We start from the raw sequence: 19,860 nt of genomic DNA, 5'->3' as shown, positions 1-19,860 counted from the left end.
GATGATCTAGCATTCTGGCGTTGTCGCCGAGCACCTTTGAGTTGTTCAAGTGGATGGCCCCTTTGCCTCCTGTGCACCCCTAGATAAGATAAGATGGTTAGCAATTCCTCTCAAAAGGGGTTGTTTGGCTAGCGCTTATCACGCAAACAAGTCCGGAACGAAGCACCTTCCAGACTCACTAAACGCTTACTTCAATGCAATGGCGTCCACAGTCCAGGTAGCTCAGACGGACGACCTGAGCAACATCTTCCAAAACCTTAGATCAAAGAATACCGATCTCAGAGACAGGGCAGCGGAGGACCTACGACGATATGTGCGTTCTACCTTACTCAGTATGTTGTGCATGCACTCACCAATAATGTAGGTTGTCACCAAAGTCTCAGAGATGACCCCGGACGCCGCTGCGAAGATATGGGACGACACAATCAACCGAAATCTGTTTGACTTGATGCACAGTCAAAGCAATACAGACAGATTTGGTGGCTTACTGGCTATTGGTGCGTGGCCGGCCTACCAGTGGTGCATATCACTTATTGCGGATCAGACCACCTTCTGTATCCGAATGGGGAGGAAACAATCGAATCAAAACGACACTTGTATCGGTTCTACAACTATGTCAGGCATCAACTTCCTAACCATGATATCAATCTCATGCTCGCGGCATCCAAAACGCTCGGTCAAATAGCCCATGCAGGTGGCGCTGCGTTTGGCGACAAATTCATGGACTACGAAGTCCAGGGTGCGATAGAATTGATGCAACCGGACAAACAAGAGTCCCCCCGCTATGCTGGAGTCCTCATCCTCAAAGAATTGGCGAAGAACAGTCCTAGTCACTTCTCGTCACATATTGGCGTCGTGCTCGACAATATTATACTGCCACTGAGAGATCCGCGGGTCATAGTACGCGAAGGAGCTGCTGAACTGCTTGCAGCTTGCCTGGAAATCATTACCAAACGCGAAAAGCAATCACGAAACGCTCACCTACAGAAGATCCTGCAGGATGCGCAGCTTGGGCTAAGACAGTCGCAGCCGGAAGTCATACATGGCTCCCTCCTCACCTACCGTGAACTGCTGATCTACGGAAAGATGGTCAGTTGGCTCGGTTTGGTGTTTGTCGGGCTAATGATTTGAATAGTTCTTCAAGGATGCGTTCGTAGATGCCGCCGAAACTATCCTTCGATTCAAGTCACATAGGGACAGCCTGGTCCGCAAGATGGTTATAACGCTGATACCTACATTGGCCGCGTACGATACGGCGGCCTTCATCGAGCATTTCTTACACAAGGCCATGGGACATTTATTAACGCAACTAGACAAGCCAAACGAACGCTCTTTTGGCATGTACATATTATTTATTACCACCCTACTTTGCTAAAGCAAACTTCACCAGCATTTATCGCAATCGGACATACCGCCGCCGCCATCAATGGTGATATGAAGCCTTTCCTGGAGCCAATCATGTCGCATGTTAAATTGGGCTTACAAGCTCGAGGGTACGTTTGCGATCCCTTTGACTGTTTCAAAGTTAATCGATGCGCAGAAAAAAGAACGCCCCTTCAGAGGAACCCATCTTCCAATGTGTCGGCATGCTTGCCAAAGCTGTCGGCCCCAACTTAACGAAACTCCTTCATGATCAATTAGACTTAATGTTCGCCTGCGGGTTGAGCGGAGCGCTGATCAGTGCACTCAAAGAGATCACCACCAATATCCCCCCGCTCCTGAAGACGATCCAAGGTTAGTCAAAGTATCTACACGCAAACCCAAGTCTCATATTGGTTGTAGATCGCCTGCTAGACATACTCTCTCTGATCCTCAGCAATCAGCCATATAAGCCACTCGGCGCTCCACCTTCACTCGGTCGCGACGCCAACGTCGTTGCGCGGGAGCTAAGCACAACCCAGGTACGTGGGTGTGTTCCCTTCGCATACGCGTGGCTCACGCCCTTCAGATCAACGAGCATAATTCCGACCGGATAACTCTTGCTTTGACAACTCTTGGCGACTTCGACTTCAGTGGTTGGTTCTATTACTTCTGTTTGAGTCGTCCTGTATCTGATTGGAACTACAAGGTCATGTTTTGAACGAATTTGTGCGCAACTGCGCTTTACCGTACCTGGAAAGCGATAATGCGGAAATCCGGGAAGCTGCAGCTGTTACATGTTGTCGACTTTTCGTTCAAGACCCGATATGTTATCAAGCCAGCAATCACGCCATCGAAATCATCAGTGATGTCCTGGACAAGCTGCTCACAGTTGGAATCGCTGATCCGGGTAAACAACTTCCCTTGTTTCTTTTGCATCGGTGTCTCTAATTCGGTCTTGCCGTAATAGATGCTAAAATTCGACATGTTGTCCTATCGAATTTACACGAACGCTTCGACAAACATCTCGCCCAAGCAGAGAACGTACGATCTCTCTTCATTGCTCTAAATGACGAAGAGTTCAAGAATCGCGTGACGGCGGTGGGGCTTATTGGCCGGCTTGCTAGGCACAATCCTGCATATGTGATGCCGGCCCTTCGCAAGGCTTTCATTCAGTTGCTGACTGAATTGGAGTATTCTGGCGTGATGTAGGTAGCAAATCAAACCTTCACTTCCACCATTGACCCTTCTACAGGCGTAATCGCGAAGAATGCACGCGGCTGCTGACCCTTCTGGTTAGTGCGACTCAACGACTCATTAAACCATACGCCCTCTCGATGCTCCGCGCCCTTCTCCCGAAGGCCAACGATAGCAACCCTACGGTAGCCTCAAACGTCATGACGTGCCTTGGCGAACTGGTTTGCGTTGCTGGTGAAGACGCGATGCCCAACGTTCCCGACCTGATGCGGGTCATTATTGATAGACTTAACGATCCAGCCCTTGTAAAACGAGACGCGGCTCTACACACCTTGGGTCAAGTCTGTTCCAGCACCGGATATGTGATCCAACCCCTCGTCGACTATCCCCAGCTCCTCCCGACGTTGGTGCGGATCTTGCGCACGGAGAATACGGTGTTTGCAAAGCGGGAAGTAGTGAAGGTCCTTGGGATTCTTGGCGCTCTAGATCCTTTCAGACGCAAGGTAATGTCGGATTCCTTGTTTAAAGCCTATTCACTGAGCGATTGTTCGAAGAGCAAAACTCAGGAAGAGCCACCACCAGAGCCCGCTGAAGCTCCAGCGGGCTCTGCCTCCGCCGTTGCTGCTGCCGCTGCCGCCGCACAAGCAAATGTTGCAGTTGGGACGGATGATTATTTCCAGACTGCGGTCATCACGTCTTTGCTAGCTGTCCTCAAGGATCCTTCTTTGAGTGGTCATCACCACACTGTGATAGAGGCCATTATGTCTATCTTCAAGACTCAAGGACTCAAATGTGTGACGTTTCTTCCTCAGGTTTGTCGTTTCCCAAAATCACGAACCTACGCGTCCAACGAATAATGTAGATCATCCCTGCGTTCTCGCTTGTTGCCAGAACGTCCACAGTTCGAATGCAAGAATTTCATCTCCAGCAACTCGCCATCCTCGTTGCCATTATCAAGCAACACGTTCGCAACCACGCGATGCGGTTATATAGGTTGATCATCGAGTTGTGGGACAACCCTGCCCTGCACCTTCCTCTCGTTTCGCTCATTGAAGCTCTGGGAAACGCTTTAGACTCCGAGTTCAAGCCTTTCTTAGCCACGCTAATCCCTTTGATCCTAAAGATCTTCGATCAGGAATTGACGGACAAACGAATGTTGACCCAGATCAAGATATTTGACGCATTCGTCACATTTGGAACGAATATAGAGGAATACCTCCAACTAGTGATCCCGGTGATAGTCCGCACATATGAACGGACCGACGCGTCGTCGGCGTTGAGGAAGAAGGCCATTCATACCATTGAATCGCTCTCGGCCCGTGTCAACTTTTCTGACCACGCATCCCGAATAATACATCCGCTTGTGCGGGTGTTAGACACTGCTGGTAATGACATTCGTCAAACTGCATTGGATACATTGTGCGCGTTTGTGTATCAACTGGGCTCTGATTTCGCGATATTCGTGTCTACCATCCAGAAGGTAATGCCGTTGAACACGTCTTTGTATCCATGTCTTATACTTATACCACAGGTCATGGCGAAACACCGTATAACGCACCCCAAGTACGAAGGGCTCATAGCGAAACTTCTGAACGGCGAACATCTCGTCCAAGAAGCGTAAGCCTCAGTGTTAAGCGAACAGCAATGAATTCTCACGTATAAACGAGCAGAGATAGTTCAAAAAGCCAGGACCTCCCAGCCCCCGCTGAAGCGACGAAACTCACAGTGAACCAACAGCACCTTAAGCAAGCATGGGATACGTCCCAGGTATCAACTTTAGAGGACTGGGCGGATTGGATGCATCGTCTTGAGGTCGAGTTCATGAAAGAGTCGCCATCCCATGCCTTGCGAGCTTGCATGAGCCTCGTTGATAGTCATCCTCCCCTGGCTAAGGAATTATTCAACGCGGCTTTCTTGTCATGTTGGGGTGAGCTGTATGACCAATATCAGGTTCGTGCATTCAAAGCCCCCATTTCCGATGCTGAAGAATCTAGCGATTTAGGAAGACCTGGTTCGTTCCATTGAATTTGCTATTACTTCGAGTACGGCCTCGACGGACTTGATACACCGACTGTTGAACCTGGCGGAGTTTATGGAGCACGAAGAGAAACCGCTCCCCATCGAGCATAGAACTCTCGGAGAGTACGCTATAAAGTGTCGCGCATATGCGAAAGCGCTGCATTACAAAGAGCTTGAATTCTTCTCGGAATCGTCGCCCACTATCATCGAGTCTCTGATCTCCATCAATACCTGGCTGCAGCAACATGATGCTGCTTGGGGTACACTCCTCACAGCTGGGGAACAATACGATGTTACAAAACACGAAGAGTGGTACGAGAAGTTGGGACGATGGCAAGAGGCTCTACATGCCTACGAAAAGAAGGCGGAAACTTCTCCATCGGCCCCTGGCATAGCAATCGGTAGAATGAAGTGCCTCCACGCTTTAGGAGAATGGGATCAGCTAGCAGCTTTGGTAGAAGACCACTGGCCCAATGCGAACCCCGAAGATCGTCGAGAGATCGCGCCAATGGCTGCTGCTGCTGCTTGGTCACTGAGGGAATGGGATGCCATGGAGGGCTATATCGGTACCATGCGTGCTGATGTAGCCGACAAATATTTCTACCGCGCCATCCTCTCCGTCCATCAGAACCAATTCCCCAAGGCTATGATACACATCGGAAAAGCAAGAGATCACCTGAAGAATGATATGTCTAGTTTTGTAGGAGAAGGTTACGGACAATCCTACAAGTGAGAGATTCTCCTTTGCACCCCTCCTTCGCTAATTATCCTGCTGATAGCACTATGGTTCGGGCACAAACGCTGTCGGAACTAGAAGAAATTATTGCTTACAAACAGTTCGCTGATCAACCTGAACGGCAGGAAACTATCCGTGCCACATGGGTAAAACGGTCAGTCCACTGTATCCTAAGCCAGGAACTTTTCTCAAACCCACTCTTAGGCTACAGGGATGTCAGCCGGACGTAGAAGTATGGCAGCGCATTCTTCAAGTACGAACATTGGTTCTTGGTCCAGAAGACGACCCAGTTATGTGGATCAAATTCGCCAATCTATGCCGCAAATCCGAGAGGATGGTGCTGGCAGAGAAGACCATCAATTCGTTGCTTACTCCAGAAAAGGTATATTCCTGCATTGTTCGACTGGGAGATTAACGCCGCTTATGTGTATGGTGAACTAAGGCACCTCCTGAGGTAGTCTATGCGCAGCTGAAATTTATGTGGGCAACGGGCGCTAAGGAGGCCAGTTTGGAATTTGTTCGCCGGTTTGCGACCAATCTCGCTAAGGATATCGAACACGAGTCTGGTGACAGCGTCCCCAAGTCCTCGGTCTCTAAGACCAGACTTGACGAATTCAACAAGCTCTTGGCTCGTTGCTACTTTAAGCAGGGTCAATGGCAGAAGGAGCTGAAGGAAGATTGGAACCAGGTAAGACATATTCATGTACACCCCGTTTGCGATCTAATAGAAAAATTTGTGTTAGAGAAACATCGATGACATACTACGTTCTTTCCAATCAGCAACTCGCCATGATCCAACATGGTATAAGGCTTGGCATACTTGGGCATTGGCTAACTTTGAAGTCATCGGCTTCATGGAAAATCTCGAACCTCGTTCTGGGAGCACCCGAAGTAACAAGATGGCAGCGCATGTTGTTCAGGCTGTTGAAGGATTCTTCCGGTCAATATCCCTTCGCAACGAGGACGCACTACAAGATACTCTACGTCTTCTTACACTCTGGTTCAAATACGGGGCCCACGATGAAGTTAGCCATGCCATGGCAAGCGGATTCTCGACCGTGGAGGTTGACACTTGGCTGGAAGTTATTCCTCAGGTTCGTAGTTCCTTCCTCGTGTACAGTACGCCCCTGATATCGCCCCTAGATCATCGCTCGCATTCAAACGCCTCACATTAACATTCGTCGCAATATCAATGCTCTACTTATTGACGTCGGAAAGCACCATCCACAAGCCTTGGTGTACCCCTTGACGGTGGCTTCGAAGTCTTCAAGTAAAAGTCGCCAAACCGCTGCTGCCTCAATAATGGAAAGAATGCGTGAACACAGCGCGGAGATTGTCAATCAAGTAGGCATTGCATGCCATCCATTCCTCTCAGAGTCTTATGCCGGAGTTATAGGCGCTGCTAGTAAGCCGCGAACTCATTCGGGTCGCCATCTTGTGGCACGAGTTATGGCATGAAGGACTGGAGGAGGCTTCACGACTATATTTCACAGAAAACAACCCCGAAGGCATGATCATGGCATTGGAACCACTCCACGAAATGATTGCAGCCGTAAGTTTGAAACCAAGGGCATGAATACTTCCTCACCGTTCGCAGGGTCCGACGACCGCCCGAGAGATTTCGTTCGTGCAAGTATTCGGGCGGGAACTACACGAAGCACGAGAAGCTTGCCGACGTTATCATGATTATGGTGACACTGCCGAGCTTGATAAAGCATGGGATATATATTACGGTGTAGGTTCTTCGTTATCTCCAGAGGCTACATGTCTGAAAGATATCTTTAGGTCTTCAAGAAAGTTGAGAAGCAGCTACCACAACTCACAACACTAGATCTCCAATATGTCTCTCCCGCTTTGTTGAAATCCAGAAACCTTGAGCTTGCCGTTCCTGGTACGATTCTTGCTTCCTACTTTTCCATCAGTGACTTGATAGAATATTTCAGGAACGTATCAGAGCGGTCGTCCAATCATAAAGATAGTCAGCTTTGCGACGAAGCTTACAGTAATCTCTTCTAAACAGCGACCACGTCGTCTCTCATTGGTTGGCAGCGACGGCAAGAATTATCACTATGTCCTTAAAGGTAGGTTTCCTTGTCTTGAACTAACTTGATATTGATCAATCAAAAATAGGACACGAGGATTTACGACAAGATGAACGAGTCATGCAGCTATTCAGCCTCGTCAACACGCTACTCTCTGCGGACACTGATAGCTTCCAGCGACGACTACATATTCAGCGATATCCGGTTATCCCCCTTGCCCCTAATGCTGGTCTCCTAGGGTGGGTCCAAGACAGCGACACCCTCCATGTCCTAGTCCGCGATTACCGGGAGTCCCGTAAAGTGTTGCTCAACATCGAATACCGCCTCATGCTCCAGGTAGGGTTTGCTGCGTTCGCATTGGTTTCTTCTGTTTACAGACATAACAGATGGCCCCGGACTATGAGAACTTGATCCTACTTCAGAAAGTGGAGGTCTTCGAGTACGCCTTGGAGAATACTACAGGGCAGGATCTATATCGGGTTCTTTGGCTGAAGAGCACCACCTCAGAACATTGGTTAGAACGACGTGCAACTTACACGCGTTCCCTCGCTGTCAATAGCATGGTCGGACACATTCTTGGCCTGGGTGACCGACATCCTTCAAATTTGCTTCTGGAGCGTGCCACAGGCAAGGTAGTCCATATTGACTTCGGTGATTGTTTCGAAGTCGCCATGCACCGCGAAAAATTCCCGGAGAAAGTCCCATTCCGGCTTACGAGGATGCTCACGCATGCTATGGAGGTAAGGCGGGGCGCCAGATGGGATGATAGATGGAGCCGCTAATCGATGACGTTTTCACAGGTCAGTGGCATAGAGGGCAGCTTTAGGAGAACTTGCGAGATTTCGATGCGGGTCCTACGCGATAACAAGGAATCACTGATGGCCGTTTTGGAGGCCTTTGTTTATGACCCCTTGATCAATTGGAGGTTGATGCAAGCCGAGGTTGACGTGCGCCGACAGGAAGGTGAGCCTGAGAGACATGCACCTTGTGGTGTTTACGAGCTGACAATTCGTAGACTCAGAAACTGATCCGGATCGTGCAGCCGAGTTGGCACGCTTAGCAGCTCATCCCCAAGGACCTTCAAGGAAGCTTAAAGCAGATGAGAACGACATTTTCAACGGTGAGTTGTGAATCAATATCAATTCCGATAAAGCTAAATGGACCATTATCAGAAACGATGGGTGGTCTGGGTGCTCAGGAAGTTCGGAATGAGCGTGCTTTGGCTGTATACAACCGCGTTCAGCATAAACTCACTGGTAGGATCAGTTGCTTCTTTGATGGAGCCCGGTCTTAGATATTTGATGTATAGGCCGAGACTTCAACCCCGACGTCGCGCTCAACGTATCGGCTCAAGTTGACAAATTGATCCTTCAGGCAACGTCCTTGGAGAACCTATGCCAGTGCTTCTCTGGATGGTGGGTTTTTTCGCCCACATCATCGCTACGCTTGCTAATGCCTCCGTTTGCTAGGTGTGCTTTCTGGTAGTTTATTTCTTTGCTGTCCTGCTTTCGTTACATTGTGGACTTGAGTTTATCTATTACATTTTTATCTATACGATTGTCCTCTGGCACATACCCGCAACATACCCGTCACTCAACCAACTTTAGTCGTTCTGATACATATACACGATAGGCGCCAAGGCTGACTTACGTTCGTTCGTTCAAATCAAATTCAACTTGAACAATTACACTTTGCCTGATTCCCAACTGCGAGAATGCCACGGGGCGTCCCCAATACCAAGCGAGATGACACTGGAATGCGGTACACCACGTTCCATGTCCCATTGGCGTTCGTGAGCTTCTCCTTAGTTCATACCACCATGTTCGAACCTTCTCCACAGGCTACCCCCGAAGCAAGGAGCTTCAACCTACTTGAAGTACGATTCACAGTTCCTATGGACTAGAAACGCCATACGGAAGAGAGAAACCCAAGCCGATGAAGCAGCTCCCCCGCAGGATCAAAGGTGCGACTGTGAGGTTTCCCTGACAGCTTCTCCGAGACAGAATCTGAATTAGCACAGACGAGGCTCACAAGTCATTGTGATACACCCTGGCTCGCGCAATATTCGAATTGGACGAGCTTGCGATGTGAATCCGGTGTCAGTTCCAGCAATTATCGCTCGCAAATGCAAAGGACTCGTAGCCGAACCTGTGTTTGCGGAGGGGATCTGTAGACCTCAAGACCCTTCCTTGGGGGCTAAGGCTTCCAATGGAGATGATCATACGACAGCAGAGCCTGCTGAAGATCCAGTATGTCGAATTCGTATGCTACTCTTGTTTTTCTGACCAGTCTCGTTTTCCATCAAAAGTTCGAGAAGAAACTGGCAGCAATATCTGTCTCACTACGCGACCGTATGCGTTTCTATAAACTCCGTGTCACTCCAAATGCCGCTACCATAGCCTCACAATTCAACGAGCAATTCAAACCTGAAGTCATCGCTGACCACAATGATCTCCTACAAGTTGAATGGCTTGATAAGGCAAACCAAGAAGACGTGATCACCGGCGAGAAGGTAATAACATGTACCATTCGTTGTGCTGATGCTTGCTTGCTTAACTGGATGCGACAAAGATATATCGCCTCCCGGATCCTTATTCCTCAGGCTACACTATAAAGTCTCCCATTCACGGCACAGATTTCAACACAAGAGATTACAACTCCACCCAACTGATCCTAAGCGACCTCGAAGCCATTATCCAAAGGACTCTGAGCGACTCCTTCAAAATTAGCCCTTCAGACTACAAAGTGACTATCATTACTGATTATCACTGAACCTGTGCTGACGATCGTAGAATTATTCCGTGGTCCTCGTCATCCCAGACTTCTATGAACGTGCATACGTCAGAGACTGGGTGAATCTTCTCTTGGTGTCGATGGGGTTCAAGCAACTATGTGCGCAGCAGGTTTGTTCTCTCGTTCATGGCCTGGAAGTATCGTGATCAAAAGCAATAGGAATCTTTAGCTGCGACCTATGGTGCCGGTATTTCCAACGCTTGCGTAGTTGATATTGGTGCTGCAACCACAAGTGTCGCTTGCGTTGACGAAGGCCTTGTGATTCCTGACTCAAGGTGGGTTTGCATCGCCTAACAAGCCTTGCGTTGGTGACGAAACACGCGCAGGATGCTTCTCAACATCGGTGGAAACGACGTCACGGAATTCCTGCTCGTCCTCCTTGAGAGAATCAATTTTCCATATCGAGATATCAACCTTGTGCGCTCGTACGACTGGCAAGTTATGGAAGATCTTAAAATTAGGCTATGCACTTTGGCAGAGGTGGGCTGATCAGATTGCCCCCGTGCTTGTCTTAGCTTGACCACTTATACTAGGGCGACGTAGCATTAAATCTATATGACTTCACTGTTCGAAGGCCAGGGCGGGCTGAAAAGTATGGTCTACGTGCCTATGACGAAATCATACTCGCGCCCATGGTACGCCCAGTCATCATATATAGCCAGGCGTTGGGTTGAGGTGTCTCGTAGTGCCTTTTCGAACCACGCGTTATTGAGTTCGACAAAAAGCGGGCAGCGTTCTCCCGGCCCTCATCTAGTCAGGTGGTCGATGAAATCTTACCTACTGACCGCTATGTAGGGATTCCCTCTTTCCTTGCATTTTACGAAGTACTGAGCACTCCACTGGATCTAGACTCGAGCCATGCTCATTTCCACCGAGCACTTGATGGCAGAGGCGCCTGCACCGGTGGAACCTGCCGCGAATGGGGTTGTAAATGATCAGGCTGGTAAGTATCTCTGACGGGCTTCTAGGATGTTATTGAACTCGCGACGCAGAGAAAACTGAGAAGCGAGAGAATGGTCCTGCATCCCTCGCAGACGGTTCTACCGATACGCCGATGGAGATTGTCGACGTGGAAGATGAATCGAAGCCTCCTTTAGCGACTCCTCCAGCCTCTGCCGAGACTCCCAATGCGTCATCACAACCACAAGACGTTCATCCCCCGTCTACGAATCCTGCTGTGCCGCCAATTGATGTATGCTTCGAAGCAAGCAAATTGCCACTAGATGTTGCTATCTTTAACAGCGCTCGAGCGGCCGGAGGAGATGAGAAGATTAGGAAGTACTTGCAAGCAGTACTGATTATCGGTGGTTCAGCTTTGATTCCAGGTATGAACCATGCGCTTGAAAGCAGGTGAGCGTCTGTTTACTGTTAAGCTGTTGGCTGTCGTTTAGCCGACCTACTCTAATTTGTCACTACTAGGCTGCAAGCAATCGCGACGCCACTAGTGCCCAACATGGAAAAGGTACAGATTATTCCGCCTCCCAAGGATGTAGACCCTCGCGTCCTTGCCTGGAAGGGAGCGGCCGTACTTGGCAAAATGGACGGCGTGTCTGATCTTTGGATTACCGCTGCTGATTGGGTGGGTCTTTTCATTTCTACAACCAACCCCCATAATGCTGAGGATACATTCTCAACAGGACATACTGGGCATCCGTGGGCTTAAAGAGCGATGTTTCTATTTGTAAAACCAGCTAATACTAGTAAATGGTAGATGATGGAGCTTTCCGTATGCAATGCTGTGATGATTACAATGATAGATGGACTACAGTGACCGTAATATAAATATTCATCATAAACATGAGGGGGGTACACAGGCGCGTTTTACCCTAGAAGAATGTATAGGCCAGGGCACGATTCGTTCGTGCCTCCCGACCGACGTGAGACTTCGTGAAGGAGCGCTAGAGATGAGAGGAGGCTGGGAAGCTACTCGATGGCAGGCTAGGCAGTAAATCGTTTAGAGTGTGTTGAAAAAGGCATAGCGGTGTGCCTCAGAGGCGGGCAGCAGTAAGGAGCGAAGCGGGATCGGGCTCAGAAGAAGCTGACGACGCATAGAATGTAAGGTGCCGGTGCCGTGCACCGTAGTTCAAGGAGCGTGTGAAAGAGTACGGAAGGCGGGACTGTCACCAATTATAGGTGTTTGATAGGTGGATTGGGCGATGAGCTGGCTTTGCGAATTAGACGCCAAGCCTCTGTTTCAGTTCAACGAAGTATTCGGTTTTGAGTGTAGTCCAGTTGCTCGCCAAGTAATTCATTTCCTTGTATCCTTCTCTGCAAACCGCACTATGATGAGCAAGGTATAGTACAGAAGCGGCGGGGGATACTCGCCTATCCCGTTTAAGCCACTCAACGTAAGACAGTCCTTGCCTCCAGGCAGATATACCGGAGTCCGCGTCGGAGTCGTCTTCTTCCTTCGTTTGAGCTTTCTTGGAATGAGATGCGGCCCCCCAGCTCAGCTCGCGCTCCTCGGTCTTGATTACAGAACCAGAACCAGATGGATCCATGTGTGATACCTTCTCCACTAAGGACTTGATAACAGAATCGGCGGTACGGTTGGGGACAAACGGGAAAGTGACGTCCAGACGAGGAGTGCGCTCAGGCGTTATAACCAGAAGGCTGCGGCAAATGGGACAATCTACGGATTCGTGCCAACCGCCACAGGCTCTGTGGAGACGAGAGAAGAACCATTTGATGATACACAGAGAGCAAAACGTGTGGCCGCATTGGCCGGGATTCAGAGTATACGGATGCGCCATAATTTCGTAACATCTAGCAAAAGCATGGCGTCAGATTGATGGTCTGTCAGGAGGCATTCACTTACAGCGGACACGTAAAGTGTTCTTCCAACATGGCTAGCGCGGCCTTTGCCTCTCGCTCTTCTATACATTGTGCCATGGAAGCCACTTGGTCTTCCTTCTGTTGAAGCCATCGAATTCGTTTCTCAATCTCGTCCGTTCGCTGTTTGAGCTCCTGTTCTCGTCTCGTCAGGACTTCTTCTCGATTCGCAACATCCCCCGGTGCTGCGCGTTGAGATCGGCGAAGAGCGGTGGCACTCGTGGCAAGCTTGCTGGCCTTCATTTCACTGTTACATGGCCTGGAAGTGTCTGAAACGGTTGGTACATCCTCCGCCACCCTGCGTCGTTTGCTCGCTCGCTCTGGTATTTCTACATATACATCACTCTTCCCCGCCACAGCGTTGGTAGAGCCTGGAATATGTGCTGTCAGCGTACAATTCACGAGCGGCGTTATACGACAATTGAATTCACTTTTCTGACTGTTACGGGTTGACCGTCGCGTCGTTGGCCTTGAAGTTGTCGCCATCGGTTTTGAGGCTTTGGGCATCGTGGCGAACAGTGAAGAGACCAATTAGAGCTGTCAAGCTGATGTGCCACCGGGGTCCAAATCAGTTCATCGGTGATTTCGAAGCCGCATGGGCGCTAAAGCCATTCATTTTGAGTATGCTTTATTTGGCCATGTATGCCAACGCCATCTGGAGGCATTTCCTTCCACGAACTTTCCTCGAACCACGGTTGCTTCAATAATCTCATGTTCTCCTCTAATTGGCTCGCTGTTTCGAAATCGTCGCCTCGACGTCGCGCCGCAGCCACAAGCCATGTTTTTGACACGGTGCCCGGCCCCCCGTCGCGTCTTCTGTGACAGAATCATCGTCTAATCAACCTGGAATGCCGCACTGCAGATGTCGGACGAGACAGTGCTGCTTTACGCGACGTGTGTACATCAATCAATTCTGTGGCATATGCTCTGGCGTATGTATGGCTTTGCTCTATGATTATCTCTTTAATGTGACCGGTACCCATATATAGGTCTCCTTAATCGTCACATTGGCGAAGTATACCCGTTTATCTATTCGTGCACTCGTCTCATGACCACGGAACGTAGCAAGTGGAGAAATATTATCAATTAACGGCCCAATCCATCTCTCAACCCGCATCGCTTCCCATAGCCGTTCACAAACTTAGTTTTCTGGACCGTTTTAAGACCAAACTTGCCCTTGCCACATGCAGTATTTGGGATTTGGTCGCCCACCAGCCCCTCACGACTGTCAGGCGGCGTCTGTATCGCTCCATCGACCTGCTGTAAGGATCATTCGGCGTGCCCTGCCAAACCTATCGCAGGGCGAGACAAATATGTCTCTCACCTGCAACAATTCCACGCACGCTCTTGAAATGACATGCTCGGTCAAAACCTCCTTTGGTTTTCTTTCGTGCCAATCGGCGTCAAGGTTGAACGATACCATCCTATAACGCGACGGCACTAGGTTCGGCATCAACTTCAATAGCTTCGCCTACTCTGTGGTTGCCTTATTTACTTGTTTCTGTACCTGCTCTGGATCTGTGTCTACCACGATGCCCTTCGATGCCCCCCGAAAGTACCATGCTTACAGGGACATCCTACTCGTCGTTGGACAATACAATTGCCCTGGGGATGACAATCCTCGTGCCTTGGATTTCAGGTACGGACAGGACTTTTTTGAGGTAATGTATACTCATGTACATTTCCCTTCTTCCTTTCTGATCACGGAAAGCCTTACAGGGGGCGGCTGGAGCAGCCAAGTATGGCGTATACAAAGTAATTCGTGTCTGAAGACGGTCTCTGAACACGCCGCAACGATCTCTATATCAGGATGTGGCGATCTCTTTGCCTGCGGCACTCTGCGAACCGCACGCAGTTCACTATCTGGTTGCTTTGCCTAACAGAGGGTCTCGCTTCGGATCCTGGAATAGGCATGTTTCGTACGAGCGCCCGCCGGCAAAGATCAACCGCGGTCGGAGTTCCCGCAAACCAGCGTGGCAATCGAGTATACAACTGTGTTCTGTATCAATCCGCCATCCATGTGAACTACCCATGGTCACTTCGTCGGCAACCACTCAAAGAAAGCATTTCACTGCATAGACCAGTGAAGGCTCCATCGTCGCTGTCTTCGAAAAATTTGGTCATATCCATTTGTTCATCCACGACTGAACAGGATCTATCACCGCGGGCCCTTGCTTAAGGTCAAGGTCGTTGCATGCCGTGAATCGCAGGTACGTGATGATCCAATATCAATTTTGCCCCCTTGAGTACGCCCCCAATGTCGATGCGCGCACCGACGACGATCCCGGGCGTATTGCTCGGGATATTCGCCCTTAAATGGCCAGAAATTTTACTTCCCTTTCGATGACAGGATGCCAATCGCGTTCGTACCTCACCATGCCGTCGCGCCCGAGACCGCAACAAGACCCTGCAGTCATTTTTGGCTTGCGATCGGTGCAGACCTCGCAGATGATGTGTTCGTATTCTGGATGTCCGACTATATCGCTCGACATTTGTATGCATAGGTGTGTATTATTCATTCTAGATTGCCGATTGGGAGCCTACACCGGCCTACATGTATACACGTTGCCACCACCTGTGCTTATGCCAATGGAGCCGTTGAAGTTGCCACTCCTTATGTGAGTAAGAAATGAATAATAGGGACGGGTACCGACTTCGCGGGTCTCGGGAGGTCCCGATTCTCGGACCCTTCTTTCCCTCAAGCCCAGCACCTCCTTCGTCTTGGCGTGTCGCTGTAAGGCCTGTGCAGCGCGACAATCGGTCGCGAACTGCTGTGCACGTTCGGTACATCGGTATGCGCCCACGTCTACAACATTGTGCGACAAAGGGCACCTTCTTTGGAGATAGATATCGCGGGTAGGCAAGGTGCCGAAGCGCCCAATTAATCGACCTTTGATGCGCCTGCATCCAATTCTGTTTTGGGGCGATGGTGAGCACTTGCCTAATCAGTTTGTTTGATGATTGATCTGATCACTGTCCCACGTTCCGTGATGTCGACGCAACGGCTTAGGGTCGTGATAAGGAAGTGCGGGGGAAATTGACAACGCAGGTTCAACCGCGATTCAGGGTTAATCACCATATGACGCAGAATTCCAAGGTCAAGCCGGTTTGCCTTATCGCTTTCTCCTATTCTTCTCCAGTATTCTCTCCCTTGGACCTGCGTGTTGCGCCCGGAAGTGGAACATTCGACCCTCTTTCGATCTTTCGATAATTGGAAGTGCCCTTCTGGTCCGCCCATGGGAAATTACCTGACCAGCGTGACTTTGTTGGATGAAACAGCCGAGCCATCGACCCCTTCAAAACATAACTGTGGGGCGGTGTCCCGAGATGATAGCACGATCTACACCCAGCGACAGTTCAGCGGCTCTCCCGAAGTCCAATCCCTGGGATGCTGTGGCCGAATGCAACAAACCCTGACATCACGACATTGAGTCTCCGATGTCCAGCACTCAGCGCATATTGATCAGTGGCGATCTTTTTTGGGCAATGAAGACGCCGTGCGTGGAAAAGACACGTATATGGCTATCTCAAAGACAATAAGAGTGACGAAAAGAGAAGGTTGGGTTTGGGATGATGGATGATTGGGCTCTCAGGCAGGAAAATCAGTTTGAATAGGTAGTTGTGAGGTGTGTATATCATTTGGAATATGGAATGAGGTGGCCATACTGACGTACTTGGCGGCCGCAAACAATCCAAAATCAAACAGCTCCCGCAGCAACATATCAAATAAGACATGCGTGGTGTGGTGGTCCCAACACGCCCTAAACACGTTTTGTGGTGAGGGAAAACAGGGAAAACACTTCTTCGCACTCCACAACTGATACCATTGATTGGCCTCACGTCAATCCTGAAATCCGCATCGCAAATACAGCTTCTTCAATCAAACAAACCTCTGTCGGGAGCCGAGCGATGTCGCATGGAAGAATGTCTATTGCGGTTGAATGTATATTGCTCAGGATATATATGTCAGAGGGGAAATGCGGGCACAAGTGAGATAGAATGCCGCTTCTCTGTTTGACATTTTGCTTCGCATCAATCTTCTTGATCTCCTTCCGAACATGATGGGTACATCCTCTGCCGCCAAGATTCCTGTGACCACGGCGCTACCTTCGATTCCCCAAGCGACGAAAGGGCGACCAGTGGACACGGCTCTGGGTTTTTCTCCTCTCAACGACTTCGTGCACGTGTAGCGCGATTTGGAGCCTTTTGGAGCACACAATTCTCGGCGCACGCGGAGTTCGGGTACTTAGAAGCTGGAAGAAGCTGGAACGGTGAGTAAACGTTCACCTTTCGCGGTTGAAAACGAAAACAATCTCAAGCCGCCATGGGACGCAATGTATCACAGAAGCAATGATAAATCGGTTTCCATTCTTCGCTGTCGAGTATTTCTTATCTTCTTTATCAGCCTTTACCGTTATATGGGAAGGAAGTGACATCGCTATTGTCCGTGACACCGACCTTCCGGCCTTGCAATGGGCGCATCCATTTCGTGTATGCTTGTCGCCCACAGCAATCCACGGCAAGTCACGACATCGTCCAAGTTCAACGATGATCGCATTTACACATATATATGGTGCAGGGTAAAAATACCACTCAGGCTCAGCAAGATGTTCAGGTTGTGGTTCGAGGGTTGAGTTTTTTTTGACTGATGATCGATTGATCATGTAATTCAGGATCATGAGCAGATGCCAACGGAGACTCCCAGAGACTCCCTCGGTGTGACTTACAGACCATGTGGGGCGTGAAAGAATATCATTGGCATACACCCATACGCTGCCGAAGTACGTTCTCTATCTTTTCTCCCTTTATTGATTCTTACTTTCCTGCTTCTTCAGTTCCCGGGATGAGTTGATATCACTCCGTTTTCCTTCTATCCGCCTCGGGAATCACCAGCGTTTCCATATTGCGGGGGATGCAAGCCGCTCTGCCGGCTATTGACTGCGGGTCTTCACTGGCAGATCTTGCCCCAATCCCGAGGTCAAAGATGTATCAGATATCAATCAACACCCATGCCGTATACATAGCGGTGTTTTTCGAGGCTACCGTAGCCAATGGTTGGCCGTTCCGCTTGCTGGTGTAGGTGATAAACCGCTCCCTCAATTATGTTGGCGTCATCATATAGAGTCCGCACTGCGGACGAACGCGTCGAACACCCGGGGACGTTGATCCCCTCCATCGGAGGCGATTGGGCCAGGATCGTGATGTAATGCATACGACTTTGCGTGTCATGTAAGCTCTACGTACACAAAGTTTCTTTAGATGAAATACTCTATCTGAATCAGACTTTGCGAGTATAGCAGCGTGGGCGGCTGTATACGCGCATATCGGAGGCGGGCGCCATACAGCAACCTTGAAAACCTCACGCTGCTGACGTTTACATCACCAGCATCGATGATAATGCGCGACGGAATCATTCATTGCGGCAATTTCCCCAGTGCTTCAAGGGTATCGTGGCTGCGTTTCTGTGTCCGTGGGCGGTGAGTGGACATTACACCGTAACGACGATGCCAGTAACAATATCATTGCCAGGACATGCATACCGGCGCCTGCCACGCTGACAGTTGAACGTTAAGTCAACTGCCAGGTTGCTTGTTTGACCCACTGACTGTTGATCGTCGCGTCGACCGGTCACGCCGTCATCCACAACCCTCAACATTGTTTATGCTCGAGCTGGCATTGAACGTCTGAAGCGTACGTTGGCTGTATCCTATGATGAGTTCAGTTTCAAGTCAATCTGATCCAGATGTCAGGTACTGTCTTTCTCCGTTCCGGATCAGGGCTTCAGAGCGCGACAAGCAGCGACACATACTGTTGCAATTTCCCACCTCAATATCTCCAAAGTCCACAGCGGACCGCGAGGGTCCCAAACAGGATGTAGGTGGTATAACCACCGGACATGCGTTTGCGATACAGGTACGTTTGGCTGCGTTTGTGTGGCCTGGACTTCTGATGTCTATGCGTCACGGTATGAGAACGGGCGACGAGGCGTACCAGCTTGTCGCTTGGGTGTGGAGGATTCAAGAAAGTGGAACGAGATCCTCGGTACAAAGTCCCGAAGGTGATCTTGGCTTTCCCAGTTTCTGGGACTCTTGTGCCACGTCCGGACTCGCTTACTCGTAGGATGGAACGGAGCATGTCTTTGCTGTCGTATTCTTCCTGTGTACGGACATTGACTGTGCATTGCGTAAGATTTGGGCGATAGCGAGCTCATAGCAGGTGCGATGGCCCGATGGCTGCTCCGAGCACCGGTCTCGGGACCCAGCCTGCGCCTGTTTAGTCATCCTGTACATCGCTGATCGCTGACATCAAAAAACAAACATATTGCGGCGTTGCTGTTCTTCTGCGCCCGTTCCATCATATGTTTTCCCACATTTCTCTGCGATTGTTGATGGATGAGTACTGGGTTTTGACTACTGATGCCGACACTGATCGCAAGCCAACCGGGCACTGGACTGGTGGGCACGCCTTAGCGACGGAGGCCTAATTAGGCAAAAAAGGATAGGATAAGTTTTGAACCGGTGTGATTTGATCATGAGTTCGAGCTCGATTTACTGGGACGCTCTCCTGGGTCTGGGATGGGGAGGTTACCAACAGCTGCTGGTGTGAACGCGCAAGAAGCAGAAATTGCAGTTGCATTGGGACCATGCTGTGGTGGGGGTCTCGTTGTTCCGAAAGCCATGGATCTACCTGTTGCCAGACTGCAGATGTTTCACTGAAGGGAACCTAGGTGATGAAGCCACCCACGATAGCGAGGACTCTACGCATTATTACCACTCCGACTCGTTGACCCTATTGTGGGGATTTTGACTTGTGGGAGGAACAAACACACCTGAAATTTTCCTGGCGCTCGCTGCGCCGAAAGATAAGCAAAGAGAGATGGGA

General features: G+C 49.8%; 3 protein-coding genes across 3 annotated transcripts; 2 read left to right on the top strand and 1 right to left on the bottom strand.

Moving 5' to 3' along the window:
* Positions 1–199: 199 nt before the first annotated feature.
* Positions 200–8,838, top strand: TOR1_2 (phosphatidylinositol kinase- protein kinase tor1; the record flags this gene model as incomplete). Its single annotated transcript, XM_036776146.1, has 31 exons — positions 200–313; positions 365–497; positions 545–1,089; positions 1,136–1,245; positions 1,314–1,493; positions 1,541–1,734; positions 1,783–1,901; positions 1,949–2,015; positions 2,069–2,269; positions 2,330–2,567; positions 2,615–3,368; positions 3,419–4,036; positions 4,088–4,173; positions 4,233–4,506; positions 4,559–5,304; positions 5,355–5,465; positions 5,516–5,693; positions 5,754–5,999; positions 6,055–6,405; positions 6,455–6,655; positions 6,708–6,863; positions 6,909–7,046; positions 7,097–7,202; positions 7,255–7,392; positions 7,442–7,689; positions 7,740–8,093; positions 8,154–8,316; positions 8,369–8,473; positions 8,526–8,609; positions 8,663–8,768; positions 8,823–8,838. 31 exons carry the CDS (start codon positions 200–202, stop codon positions 8,836–8,838), a joined length of 7,080 nt encoding a protein of 2,359 aa, XP_036632165.1.
* A 229-nt stretch (positions 8,839–9,067) lies between these two features.
* Positions 9,068–11,831, top strand: ARP8 (actin-like protein arp8; the record flags this gene model as incomplete). Its single annotated transcript, XM_036776145.1, has 14 exons — positions 9,068–9,141; positions 9,194–9,316; positions 9,374–9,602; positions 9,662–9,865; positions 9,925–10,098; positions 10,146–10,256; positions 10,306–10,421; positions 10,473–10,626; positions 10,680–10,781; positions 10,833–10,937; positions 10,996–11,089; positions 11,139–11,496; positions 11,566–11,725; positions 11,784–11,831. The coding sequence occupies 14 exons, from the start codon at positions 9,068–9,070 to the stop codon at positions 11,829–11,831; spliced, it is 2,052 nt and encodes a 683-aa protein (XP_036632164.1).
* A 489-nt stretch (positions 11,832–12,320) lies between these two features.
* On the bottom strand, positions 12,321–13,485 carry PC9H_006600 (uncharacterized protein; the record flags this gene model as incomplete). The annotated part of the gene is made up of 3 exons (XM_036776144.1): positions 12,321–12,912; positions 12,965–13,349; positions 13,410–13,485. 3 exons carry the CDS (start codon positions 13,483–13,485, stop codon positions 12,321–12,323), a joined length of 1,053 nt encoding a protein of 350 aa, XP_036632163.1.
* Positions 13,486–19,860: the final 6,375 nt, after the last annotated feature.

The sequence above is a fragment of the Pleurotus ostreatus genome, assembly GCF_014466165.1.
Source record: "Pleurotus ostreatus strain PC9 chromosome Unknown scaffold_4, whole genome shotgun sequence".
Classification (NCBI taxonomy): domain Eukaryota; kingdom Fungi; phylum Basidiomycota; class Agaricomycetes; order Agaricales; family Pleurotaceae; genus Pleurotus; species Pleurotus ostreatus.
The sequence above is the reverse complement of the archived record's forward strand: the minus strand, read 5'-3'. Positions and strand labels throughout refer to the sequence as shown.